We start from the raw sequence: 14,034 nt of genomic DNA on the forward strand, positions 1-14,034 counted from the left end.
CTTGCTGTCCAGAACTTTTTCTTCTCCGTAACATGTGTTACCAGCCCACTAACTTATAATGTGTGGAACACGTGTCCAAAAATTACACTTCTCCGGAGGCCTTCCTCCTCTCTGCAACCTGTGCTCACCTGCACTCATGAGGAAGAATCTTAGACCAGTTAACTGAGCTTCTCCTCCAGAAATCAAACTGTTCTAGCTGTGCTCATCATCTGAGGACAGGGCTTTAAATTATGTTTTATACCCAAGAACAGAGAGTCAAGGTCAAGATTCTTTTTCTCTCTCAAACTCTGACTCAGCTCTGCCCTGATGGGTGATGGGTGATGAGACAGACCACTAACCGAGGCCAGGTTGGAGCCAATGGGCCACACCTAGCTGCAACGTCTGTTTATCGACTGCCCCAAAATCTGGAACCATCTGAATCAGTCAACCGTCATATTTTATGCTGAAAAATATGCATCTGGTTTTTCAATCCATCAGCATCATTTATCCTTTATGCTAGTTTTTCTTTATAGCCATGGTCTGGAAACATTTATGACCTCACACCCCATCAACCAGAAGATGTGATCATGCAAACCTGTGACAGGTATAACACACACGCCGCTCTCAACCTGTATATTAAAAATGAGTAAAGCTTAATTTCTTATTTTTTAGATAGCGGGATTAGATAGATGTTCTCTTCTTTTGGCAGATCCATGGCTCAACCCGCACCCGCTTTGGTGCTTTTGGGGGCCTCTAGACAAGCTACTTCCGGACAATTTCTGCTAGATGAACACATAACCCCTCCTGTGGCTTCCAGGCAGAGGCCAGCAGACTGGGTGCCTCTGGCTCTGCCAGCACACAGTAGCCCGCAGCCCTGATCTTTCAGCCCGTCTATAAACTACCACCGGCACACGCAGTGCTGTCTGCTGAGTCGGGGAGGAAGTGGTCTTTGTAACAGAACCACAGCAGTGTCTGGGCAGCCTTCATCTTAAGGAAATTCTCCTTTTCGCCTCCTGAGTTCCAAACTCTCCACATCTATCCCTCCCCCTCATTCTTCTCGCCCTGTTTTCTGGGCCTGGGGAGCTGGGCTGCAGCGTCCGCGCCATGGGGACCCCAGGCAGCAAGAACATCCCACCACCCTCCTCTGGCTCCTCCTTAGGTCAGGAACCCACACCATTGCAGAACTTTCAAACCGCCCTTCCAAATGACGCAGCACAGCTGCCACCAAAGAGCACTTCTGCAATCTGGGGACTGGCCCCAGCGAGGAGGGGGCAGGTGTGGGCACGGTCCCTTCTTAGGCGCGGAGTTAGCTCACTCCTGGGGCAAACGGCAGGAACCCAACCACCCAGCCTGTCCCATTTCGTCTTCATTGCTGGCAAACTTGAAACTGAACTTCTCTCGAGGTGCAGTGAAATTACACTGCGTGCCAGCTGCCTTGTCTAACTTCTCCAGAATGGACCAGTTGAGTTTGTAGGAACACAGTGTGACTGATAATAATGCAGAGATCCGGGAGAAAGAAGCTTTTCTTTCCAAACTAGAATAGTATGAATATCTCCCTTGGGTTGTTTTCAGAGACGTTTCGGCATGGCCCCTCTGGGAGTATCTTTTGCCCCCAGATGTGTCTGAGAGATGCTCCCACATCTCCCCCTGCAAGTGACACAAAGCCACCGACGCACCCTACCTACATCCCCTACCCTCCTTTCAATGCAAATGTCTAAAATAGCTGAAGCCATATCTTCAAACTTCTTCCATAGATTCTGAGAATGAATATATTGAAGGTCTAAATGTTAAAATAGAAATGTCCCTGTAGGTAGGTCAGCAAAAGTTTTCCTTGAAATCAGCCTGCCAGAATGACCATGCCTGGGACCACTTAATACGAGGCAGGGGGAGCAAAGCAGGTAGCCAGGGCCCAGGAGAAGGGGAGGTCTTGTAGGTACTGTGGACACCCAGAAGCAGCCTGAAGCCCCAAACCCAAAAGGCAAAAGGCCCCGACAGGGTGAAGGGACGAGGATGTCCACCTGCAATGATTTTCTTGGGTGTCCATGACTGTCCCTTTGGAAAGATCTCAGTGGCCCATCAGAGTCACCTTTGAGTTGAGAGTGAAGGCCGGCTCCTTAGCCAGCTCATATCTGGAACCTTTCCTTCTGACAGGTCCCTAGTGACAATCACAGAGAAACAGGCCATAGCCTGAAACTTCTGTTCAAGTACATTCTGCAGAAGGAAAAAATGAGTGTTTGAATAACATCCATTGAGATTTGCATCCCAAATAGCTCCCATCTCCTTGACTGAGCTGTTCAGGTGTTTCCAAGCAGCTTTTTTATTCAAAAGTAAAAAATGAGAGGGGGGTGGAAGCAATGGCACAGTTCTCTCATTCTTATGGTTCTTGTTGTAGCCTCTCGAAGAAACTGGGCATTACGAAAGGTCCTGCCATGTCTCCAGATGTCCACCAAGGGGGCCGCAAGGGGCAGTGAGCAGAAGGCTGCCACCATTGTGTCTCGCCTGTTCTTCCAAAGCCAGCCCACAAGTAATGGCTGGTTTTCCTGGTAGTACCTCTGAACTAATTGCCCAGGAAATTGGTTAACACTGTGACCACACAAACTGGCTCAGAGGTTTCTGGAGCAAGGGGGATCTGTGGTGATCACATATCCCCACCTCCAATATCTCCAATTCCTTTCTTTAAACAATAGCACTCATTTAGATGATGAAGAATGTCCACAAACCCACCCCCAGCCCACCCCAGTGAGGTTCAACCTTCCCTCAGAGCTCTGCCTCCCTGGCACTCTGAAGGTTGGCTCAGACAGACATGTAGCCTTGAGAGTGGTTGTCTTCACTCCTGTAGGGAGGCCCCCATGCCCAGGGCCCCACTCTGTTAGTTTGCAGTATCACTCACTTGGCAGTGTAGACCCGCTCAAAGGCAAGTGTTCCCGTCCTCTGGAAGCTCCGCCCATTCTGTGTCTTGCTTTCATGCTCCACCTTGTGGGCAAAGAACCCTGGCAGAGGGAAAGGTTTGGATCTGGTTTATAACGGACATGTTCATGAGCCTGATATCCCATTATTTTACTAGAATATTAAATGTTCCCTCTGTGTGCCCTCCAAACAACCTTAAATGTCTTCCATCCAATGTCATTTACCAAAAATTCATTCAGCAGCTATCTCTACTAATCACTGCATTTGGTGATGGCAGGTGATGGTGAACAAGATGCAGCCCCATTTTCAAAGATCTTACAGTCGAAGGAAATAGACAATCAGAGCAGAAATTACACTCTAGTGATTCATGCTAAGATGAAACTGACTGAGAACAGGAAGCCATCGAGGATCCAAGAGGCAACTTAATTCAGTGTTGGAGTCACAGGGATCTAGAGGAAGCGACATCTAGGATAAGATTTTCTGAACAGGTAGAAATCAGCCAAAGAGAAGGAGAGGGCAGGGGGCAACAGAGGAGATCACCCCACTGGAGTGGAATAGAATATGGAAAGGTGCAGAGGCAAGAACTGTCTTTGGTTTGGTAGATCCAGCTTATGATGAGGGAAATTGGGAGCAGGGAGTGGAAACAGATAGAATTATATATGAGGTAGATGGTGAATTGTTCTTTCAAAGACATTTTTCTTTGTGACTTGCCATATGCCAGACACTTAGCTTGCATCCGAGAACAAAACACACAAAGAACCTTGGCCTGAGGAGCTTATGTTTTGGTGAGGGTGGAAGAGGAGGAGATAGAGTGTACAGAATGAACAAAACGCTTAAATTAAATTATACAGCGTGCCGAATCATGGACAGAAGAGAACGCAGAGCAGGGTGAGGGGCAATGTGAAGTGCTCATAGGGCAGCCAGAGTGAGAAAGCAGTAAGTGAGCCCAGGCCTGAAGAAGAGGAGAGTTGAGAAGTGTGACAGTGACCTTGATGAGAGCCATGTTAAGAAAATCAGAATTTATTCCCATCTCACAAGCAATAAGGAGTTACTGACAGGTGTAAGCTGAGGGATGGTGTAAGCAGAAAGCCATTCTGTCTTCTGCATGGTGAGTGTCTAGAGGGGTCAGGCCCACAATAGGGGGTAGATAGGAGGGCGCCGGCTAGGATGATGGCCATGGGGTGTAGCCAAAATCCTGAGGGCATGTCTATAGATTGGATAGGAGAGCTTCCTGCTCTCTCTCCCCTCCCCTCCTGTTACAACGTGCCTGTTTGGAGCACAGCTACACAGCCACTCGTAGAAAAAGAGCATCGGCCCTGCTCCAGGAACCCCAGCAGACACCTGACATCTAGTCCCTTACCGGGCCTAATGCCAACTCTGCCAAGTGGACAGTGCTGTCCCCACTTCGTAGACAAGGATATAGTGACTTGGGGAGGTCAGAGAGCTCTCTCAGAGTCACCCCACTGAGAAGTGCAACTGGAGATTCAAATCCAGGGGGGCAAATAAGGATCCTTCTTTCCTGTTACTGTCACATTGAAGCTCACCGCAGGGATTCCATCAACTACACTGGATTTAAGTACACTTCTGTCTGTTCTGGATGTCTCTTCTTGCCACAAAAATACAGCAGAAAATTTTGCTGGAAGACCAGTGTCTTTCCAGACTTTCCAGAACCCAATGGGATGGCCCTTGCCTCTGAATGTGTAACACAGATGGTATTAAGAAAGCCAGAGGTTTTGGACACCTGCACCCCGATGTTTCTAGCAGCAATGTCCACAATAGCCAAACTGTGAAAGAAGCCTCGGTGTCCATCAAAAGATGAATGGATAAAGAAGATGTGGTTTATGTATACAATGGAATATTACTCAGCCATTAGAAACGACAAATACCCACCATTTGCTTCAACGTGGATGGAACTGGAGGGTATTATGCTGAGTGAAGTAAGTCAGTCGGAGAAGGACAAACAGTGTATGTTCTCATTCATTTGGGGAATATAAATAATAGTGAAAGGGAATATAAGGGAAGGGAGAAGAAATGTGTGGGAAATATCAGAAAGGGAGACAGAACATAAAGACCCCTAACTCTGGGAAACGAACTAGGGGTAGTGGAAGGGGAGGAGGGCAGGGGGTGGGGGTGAGTGGGTGACGGGCACTGGGGGGACGCTTGACGGGATGAGCACTGGGTGTTATTCTGTATGTTGGTAAATTGAACACCAATAAAAAATTAATTTATTAAAAAAATAAAAATTAAAAATAAATTTAGACACACACACACACACACAAAAGAAAGAAAGCCAGAGGTTATTTCCGCCAAGCACCGCTTGGGCTACGCTTCTCTGCATCTGTTTTTCTTCCACTCCTGGCTCAGAGAAACCAACCCCTTCCCCTTTTCCAAGGCTTGCCTTCTACCTGTGACCTTGCGCCCATTCCTGCCACCTTTTTGACCCTTTTGCTTCATCGGTGTTCTCCTTATTTCCTGGACCATCTCTCTCTTTCTTTTTCCTTCTCTTGACCCTAGAAACATACTCAGATCTTTCCTACCCATCAAACAAAACAAAATCAAGACTGCCTCAGTCCACTAGGCTCTCCTCCTGTTTAGCTAAACTTGAAAGAATCTGCCTTCCTTTGCCCACACCTCACCGCCCACTCCCACCCCAACCCTGTGTTATCCTCCACTATGTTACAGAAACTTCACGAGCAGAGACCATTAAACACTTATCTTGGCTAGCTGCTGACAGTAGGCCAAACCAGAGAGAGAGAGCCAGAGCCAGAGATCCAGAGAGAAAAGGCTACAGGCCATTCCTGAGCACCTACCATATGCCAGGCCCTCCTGGCTACTTTCCCTCGGTTATTCTACACAGTACCTCCAACAAGCAGGCATAGAAGTTATGATAGCTCCACTTCTTGGTTAAGGAAATTGAGAGAGGACCCAATAACTTTCTCATCACATAAAAAGATCTTGAGATTTTAGTTAAGCACAAAGTTACTATGAGCCAACAGTGTGATACAAGTGTTCAAAGAATGACACACCCCTGATTATTTGAATAGAATTGATGTTTGGATCTCGGGAACAGTTTCCCTGTGCAGAAAACATCTATCACCTGCAGCTTAGAGAGCCCAGGGCAAGATGGGTGGGAGGCAGAAACCCAGTGACAAGGGACTCTGGAAACCAAGTCACATGAGGAATGACATGGAAGACAGGATGGTACAGCTGACTCTGTAAACCCAGAAGCAGCAAGCATAGTCCAAGCTTTTCCAGAGAATAGAAATAGGACCAGTGAGTAGAAGTCATAGGGCAGCAGAACTTCTTCAGGAGTGGGTGTTTGGATAAATGTATTTGAGACAATATATATAACATAAGTGTCTACTTTTTGGAATGGATTTGAATCCCAGTTTCACCACTACTGGCTCTAGGACTTTTAACCAATGGTCTAGCCTTTCCAAGCCCCACATTGCCTCTCTGTAAAATAGGAATAACAACATTATATATTTCACAAGCCACAAGGATTCAGTGAGATACTATTCCCAACACAAAGAGCTATGCTTGACAAAACAAACTCAATACACCTAACAATGGGAAGGGCAAGCTCAGTATGTCATGAGCTCTCTATCATGGGAGGGATCAGGTAGGAACTGTTGAGAATGGTGTAAATAAAATTTCTGATTTGGGGCACTTCATGAGTCCTGTATCTAAAGCCCATCCAACTCCAGGTTGGGCTGGTAGGTGTTCCAATATGGTACCCATGAGATTCATTATGAGTGTGTGTGTGTGTTGCGGTGGGAGTACCAGGGATGGCATGGGAAGGTAGGTGCTCACTACCAGCTCTGTATCTCTCCTTATCACTATTCTCACAGACCCTTGTGTCTGCAAGGCCATCATGTCTCCCCCTTTTTGGCTTCATGATAAGAAGAGAGCTGAGGAGAGACGATGATGCCAATTCCCACCACTTTTCCCTACAACCAGAAGGGCTGCAAAAACAGCTCTCCTGCTGGAGGACCTCTTTTCTCTGCTGTTACCATTCAGGCTTCCATGCCCAAGGCTCAATGCCCTTCCCCTCAGCTCACCCTCCCCTGTCACTCTAATTAGTTTGGCTTCCTATGGAAATCATTTTCTCCAAATCTGTGTTTTTCAGGTTTGCTGCTTATCAATGCTGTTGGCACGTTGGCAGGAGAAGTTGGAGGATCTCTGGATGCTATTCATATCTATACTCCCTGGGAAACCAGGATTTGGTGGTTCTGGCCCAGCTTTCTTGGAATGATGTATTTTAAACTAGTTCTGTGCTTCCAAATCCATGTTTTGCTGGATCAAGCTGGAAGAGGGCCACAGGTTCAAAGATCTTGATGACTAAAGAATGTTTAAGAATCAGAGGAGGAAGTTCCTCCAGGCAGGCAAGGCTCTGACCTCTTCCCAAGAAATAAGCTTCACGCAGTGTACAGAGAGCACAGGCCCCGGATACCATTGTGGACACCTGTAGACTGGACCTCTTTGTCTTAGGACAAAGCGTGCAGTGTCTGGCAACAACATGTAAATACTCCTTAAAACTAACAGGATGGGCTTGAAATGGCATTTTACGGGGCAGGAAGGGAAAGGTATGGTTTTTGCATATTTTCTGAACTCTATATGGAAGATCTATGGTTGCAGTGTTGAGGTTCATTAGAATTGCAAAGAGAAGCTCGGGACATGCACTTGAACCTCAGTGTTTACCTAAAAACTCATGGTGCAAGCAAGTACAGATGTTCTCTTCCAAGCCATTTGGCTCTCTCTTGTTCTCTGACAAGAGCACATTTAACAGTTACAAATAAAAGGTTTCACATGGCAGTCTCAGCATCCCATGGCAGTCTGGGCCTCTGCCTCAGAGAGGAGCATGGCTGGGCTGCTTCTGTGGCTTCAAACGAACAGCAGGCTGTCGCTTCCCCAGCAAGGGTGCGATAGTGCTATACAAAATCACTCTGCCCCCGAGTTGCCCTGGCTGCTCACAGTGGGCTGGGGAGGATGGATCACATGATGTGGCGGCCACATAGGGTCTGCCCAGGCTGAAAAAGTCTCCAGCCCGAAACAGTAGCTCCATTCCGGTCCATACATGTATCTTCTCACCAGGAAGCCTCCATTTCACTCATCAGTTGCTGGAACTCTATCAGTGAAGCCACTGTGTTCTGTCGCTACCTACCTGAAATGGCCTGTCCAAAGTCAAGACCCTTGAATAGAGGTTAAGACTCAGGCATTGCGCCAGCTATAATCTCTCCTCCCATACTGTACCAAAGAAAAAGACTTGGGATCCCTGGGTGGCGCAGCGGTTTGGCGCCTGCCTTTGGCCCAGGGTGCGATCCGGGAGACCCGGGATCGAATCCCACGTCGGGCTCCCGGTGCATGGAGCCTGCTTCTCCCTCTGCCTGTGTCTCTGCCTCTCTCTCTCTCTCTCTCTGAGTGACTATCATAAATAAAAAATAAAAAAAAAGACTTAATCTCACTGCCAAAGTAATTAGGAACCTCACTGTCCCCCTCAAGTCTGATTAGGGTTTATTTTGCCACCAAGGGAAGAAGCCCAGGACCCACTTGACAGACCAAGGCCAGGTTCTGCCTCTTTGGAGAGATGAAGAGACTCTGTTCTCACAACAGGAGACCATGTAGCCTCCCCCAAGTCAGCTCTGAACTGAGAGGAAGCAGCTCAGGGTGAGTGCCAGCCTTCTAGCTAGCTTAGCCCCATCCACACAGGCAAGTGACAGGGCACTGGTTTCCCAGTTCAACGATATTTGTCAGCTACGTTGATGCTTATAAGGGGAAGGACCAGAGGGGAGACCCCATATGGAGCTGAAAAAGCAATGCCCGTCCCATCCACCCATGCAAAACTGCCTCCACAGACATGAGAAGGGCCTTTGAAGGCTTCCCTCTGACCATGGCTGGCCATCTTTTCTCACTATCTTTTCCTTTCACCAGGGGGCCCCGACACCATAGCCACTATATCCCCATAAAGCCAGGACACTGCCTGTCACAGCAGGTCCCAGTAGGTGTATGCAGGGTGAATAAATGAATCCATCACTGATGTGTAAGACCACGGGAATTCATGGTACCTGCATGAAATAGCAATGGCTTGAGGAATGGCAGCCTAAACAATCCATTTGTTCCCTCCCTGTGCTGCAACTTGATCGTGTGGACTTAGTATGAAAGTATGAAATGTTTTGGGTCAAAACATGGCCAACTGCTGTTCCATATAGGGAACATACTTGGAGGATGCAAAGTTGGGCCTCTCTGGTATGGGGAGGTCTCTGGGAAGCCCTACTCTGGGCTCAGAAGGCAAATCCTCAGCCTCTGTCCACCTTCAAGCTGGGGGGAAATGACAAGGTCTCCCAAACTGGTTAAATACTCAAACTTCCCAAGTATGACAGTGTGTGGGCACACAGTTAATACCCATTCGGTTATAGCAGCTGCCCTTAGCAATTACCATCCTTTTTCCTCTATCTTAATAAACTACAAAACACAAAGCCCCTGGAAATACTCATAAAAAAAGTCTGTAGCAGACCTAACTCAGAACTCTAAAGGGAAAATTCAACACAGTCTTGTCTTTTTCAGGTCTGCGTACCTCATATGGTTTTTTAGGCGCTGGCAAGGTTAATGGAAATGCAAACCCCACACAAGAAAAATGCTTCCTCTCTCTCTTTATGTAAATATGTAATGCATTTTTTAAAACACTTCAAATTTATTCATTACTAGAAAAAAAAGAGAAAGTATTATAAAGCATCTATTTTTCTCCAAAAGGAAAAAAAAAGAGCAATACAGAGATAAAAAAAGATAAGATGATTTCTCCATCCCACCTCCCAAATTCTTTCTTTCTTTCTTTCTTTCTTTCTTTCTTTCTTTCTTTCTTTCTTTCTTTCTTTCTTTCTTTCTTTCTTTCTTTCTTTCTTTCTTTCTTTCCCTACAGGTGACAGAAAATCTCAGTTACATTGAAATCAGCCCATCTGCACTACTGCAGCCCAGTGTCTGAGTAAACACATATTTTACTTTCCCTTTCTAGGTCTCCGGCCACAGTAATTAATAGTTAAAAAGCTGATTGTGACACTTCAGTAAAGGTTTTGATAAAGCTTCTAGGTTGCTGCCCTGGCTCTGCAAACATGGTTAGTCACCACCATTTAAGTGAAAGAAATACCAGGAGAAAGAAAACCCCAAGTTCAAGCATGAATACACACACCCTATACATTCAAAGAAAAGGAAAAAGCGCGCAGGGACAAAGAACCGTGTGAGCCTGACTTTCTAACAACTGGCAAACAAAATCTACCCTTGTCTCCCTCTGTGAGTGAGGACCTTCCCTTACCGTTCTGGACCACGCTGATGAGGGTGATGATGGCCAACAGGACAATATTCCCCACGGCTTCTTGATCCATGTTTGCTTCGAGCTCCCCAGTAAGGACTGCTCCAGTTTGGTGGCACCCAGGCCTGCACTGAGCAGAAAGGGGAAGTGAGGGCCCACACTCTGTCTTTCATCATTAGAATTTCCAAAGGTCCCAACACAGTTACACGGTGACTTCTTCTTTCTTTCTCTCTCTCTCTCTCTCTTTTTAACTAGCCACCAAAGTGCCCTAGCTCAGTGTGACCTGCCAGGAGAAGCAGAGCTTGGAAGAGGAGCAGGAAAGGAAGAAAAAAATGAAACTTGTGTTTTATTTATAGAGCACCAAAAAGATCTGTGTTTTGAGTGCTTTCTTTTCTTGAATTCCCAGGGGGAAAAAAAATACTTAACACATGGCAGGTTCCAGAGTGGCAGCCATATAAAAAGGCCTGGATGAGTGAATAGATGGATGAATGAATGAATGAATGAATGAATGAGGAAGTGGGCTGCTGACATCTCCGTTTCTCCAGGAAAAAAAAATCAATAAAAGAATTAAAACCAAACCTTGGCTAAGGAGCAAAAATGAGGATACAGATGACCCATAAGGAAAACTTCAGTCCAGCCAGGCATGAGTATCATTAAACACCGCAGCTGGCTCTTCAGAGGTAGTTCTTGAAACACCTTCCTGGAATCTTCTCAACATAATAATAACAGTAGAGAGAAGGTGTGAGAGTGAGCCTGCTGGGAAAGCCAGGTAGTCACCTGGCATTTTACCGATCGCTGTGTAAATGACCATCTCTCAGAAGCTACACAGAAAATGCAAGACTTCAGCCCAGACTCAACAATTATTTGGCAATGGGTAAGAGGAGCTTTTTATCAAAACCTCACTCTGAAAGAGAACCTCAGCCACTATTCTTGGTGGCAGCAGGGAACTGCACCTTCGTGTGGGAGAGGCCAGCTTGAGTGTCCTCCATTCAGCTGAGAGAGACAGAGGTCCACGGAAGCAGTGTCCAGAGCTTGGACACATGGTGGCCTTGTGGCAAGGGCAGTCCAGACAGTACTCATGAGTACTCTCTGAGTGCCTGGAGCACTCTGCCAAGCATGATGTCACAAGCATAATGGTTAGGGGCTCAGTCAATACCAGGAAGATTTGCATATTCATCTTAATGAGATCTTATTTATATGGGAGGTCTGGTAAGTTTCAGAGGATGTGTAGGTCCCAGGAGTTAAGGAGTCTGACCCTCGTAAAGAGGTGGCCTTTCTAACACTCAGCATAACTAAGGACAATGCATCAGAAGTGATGGCCAGTCCCTTTAAGAGTATTCCAGTTGCAAAGAATAGAAACCTAGCTCAGAGGCACCTGGGCAGCTCAATTGGTTGAGCATCTGCCTTCGGCTCAGATCATGATCTCAGGGCCCTGGGATGGAGCCCCACAGGGGGCTCCCTGCTCAAAGGGGACCTTGTTTCTCCCTCTGCCTCTCCTCCTGCTTATGCTCTTTCGCTCTCTCTCTCTGTCAAATAAATAAATAAATAAATAAATAAATAAATAAATAAATAAATAAATAAAATCGAGAAAAGAAACTTAGTTCCAACTAGCTTGGGCAAAAAGGGAAATTGGCTCAAAAAAATCCAAGGAACTGAACAATGAAAAGCTGAAAAGAACAGAGTTGTGGTTGGACCTTGGAGGCCGGCCATTGTCTCTCTCTCTCTCTCTCTCTTAGTTCTCTGTCCCTCAATCTCTCTCTTTCTCTCTCAACTTTCTCTTGGTTTGTCTGCTTTATTCTCTCTGTAGACCACTTTTCTCCACAGTGTAAAGAACTAACTTCTTGCATCTAAATTCTTAGAAAACCATCTCATCGGCCCTGACTAGTCACATATCATTCTTAGGACAACCAGATGGCAGGGAAATTAAAGTACCTGGTAGTTTCCATAATTGTCACCTGGTTTAGAGAGATCCTTCCCTAAAGAAAGATTGGGCGTGGGGAGGTGGTAGGGATGGAGGGATGCCGGGTTTATCCACTATCAGGCTGCGACTGTCCACCACTTATGATTCCAGATTGAAACACCCAGCTGTTAAAGAAGTTTCTCTATCACACAGCCTGACGGCTTTAAGGCTCAGTCTAGTCTCCTTGTTGCTTGGGTGTTTGTGTTCATGGCATGTTAAATGTGTGCCACCGTTTGCAGCCACATAAAGAACAACATAGACAGAATCCAATGAGGCTTTGGAAAATCATCCAAGCCTGGGTTCCTGGAACTCAGGAACCTGAGAAGGGGCAGCCTCTCCTCTGGCTTCCCAAGCCTCCGGAGACCCCGTAAAATGATGTGTTGGGGGTGGGGGGAGCATTTCCACTTTAGAAGGCTTGAGGGCCCTGGTAGGAGGCTCGGTAGCTGCGCCCCCTCCACGTCGGAGCTCCCTGGACTCACCCCGCCAGGGTGGGGAGCACGTGCCGATGGAGCGAGTCCACTTCACCCTGGAAAAGCGTTTTAATAGGCAGCCGCCAAGGCCATTAAATTACAGTGCGCACATTAAGATTCTGGCTGCCGCCGCAGAGGAACACTTATCAGAGGTGAAGCCTCTGGAAATGCCATTCATCTCAATAGAGAGCTGCTGAGACAGAACAAAAAGACAGGGGCGCCCGGGGAGCGGGGGAGGGAGCGCGGCCCTGCTCTCCGCCGCCTTCCTAACAGCGTGGTCTCGGGCCTGCAGACAGGCCCCGCAGGACGCGCCCGACCTGGCCCGGCACAGGAGCCCGGCCCTGAGCAGCTTGCACCTTTGCTCCTCTCCACACAGCCACCTCGGGACAGGTTACTCCTCCCGTTGCCCAAAGGATAAAACAGGTTCCAAGGACACACATGTGGTAAGGAGCAGAGCCGGGATTCCAACCCAGGCTTGTCCTACTTCAAAGTCTAGGTCCTTAACCACTCTGAATGCTGCTCCTGGAGCTTCTGGAATAGTTTTCAGAGCTCAAGACTCCCTTGTGTCTTCCTTCCTTCTCAGTGCTTGACCATCTCCTCAGAAGCTAGTATGAGCAATGTCCATCCCCCCAGGCCCTAAAGAGAGATTTTTAAAAAGAAAGGAAAGGAAAACAGATACCTGTCACAGGAAATGACAGATACCGCAGATACCCACTATTAGTAAAGGTAATTTACCAAGAAGTCTCCCACAGCTCTGAGCTGAGAGCTCACCCTCCCTGCTCCCAGACCCCTGCTCCCAGCACCTCCCTGGTTAGGCCTGTGCTGCACTTACAGCGTGTGACAGGTTAGCTAGACAAATGTGCTGGGAGTAGAGAAGGATAATTAGCACATTCATTAATTAGAGTACTGCTAGTAGTTTGACTGTGAAGGACAACCATTTGTCAACAGAGATCAGGACAGCTGGGGCCAAGCAGCCACTCAGGGGGACAGCAATTCAAAGCAAGCAGTGGCACTGACCGGCTGCTATAAAAAACATGGGCGCTGCTCAAACACTTAGCGACAACAGGCCTCCGTCGCCATGGCAACGTTGGGCCACATCGTCTGGCTGTCAAGCAACAACATTCACATATCCTTCATCTCACCTCGGATGCACGTTGCCGTTTCATGACATCTCTTCCCGTCGCTTTCTGTGCAGGTTCGCCCTCCGTGTTGATAAGGACGAGGCTTTCCGGGTACATAAAGGCTGGGAGTGAGGGAGCCGGCACAGAATCCTCCTGAGCTGGGGCATTGACACTAGCTGGGACGTAGAGGCATAGCTCAGGTCCACAGGTACGAGCTGTCCACGGGTACAAAGCAGTTCCTTTCATTTCAGCTGATCTAAAAACTATTCAGACCAACATTGATCTGAAAGAAGA

The 14,034-nt window shown here is 47.3% G+C and overlaps 1 protein-coding gene across 5 annotated transcripts in view; it reads right to left on the reverse strand.

The window, feature by feature from the left end:
* Nucleotides 1-10,319, reverse strand: part of ALOX5AP (arachidonate 5-lipoxygenase activating protein) — a 69,714-nt gene extending 59,395 nt beyond the window's left edge. For all 5 annotated transcript variants that reach the window (XR_012016225.1, XM_072795573.1, XM_072795572.1 and 2 more), the window contains exons 1-2: nucleotides 10,193-10,319; nucleotides 2,870-2,969 (exon numbers count right to left, since the gene is read on the reverse strand). Coding sequence is in view for 4 of the 5 variants with exons in the window: in XM_072795573.1 (XP_072651674.1) it covers nucleotides 2,870-2,969; nucleotides 10,193-10,262 (170 nt within the window). In the remaining variant the exon portion in view is untranslated. The remainder of the gene's footprint in view (nucleotides 1-2,869; nucleotides 2,970-10,192) is intronic.
* Nucleotides 10,320-14,034: the final 3,715 nt, after the last annotated feature.

Source organism: Canis lupus, chromosome 24 (assembly GCF_048164855.1).
Source record: "Canis lupus baileyi chromosome 24, mCanLup2.hap1, whole genome shotgun sequence".
NCBI classification, from domain to species: domain Eukaryota; kingdom Metazoa; phylum Chordata; class Mammalia; order Carnivora; family Canidae; genus Canis; species Canis lupus.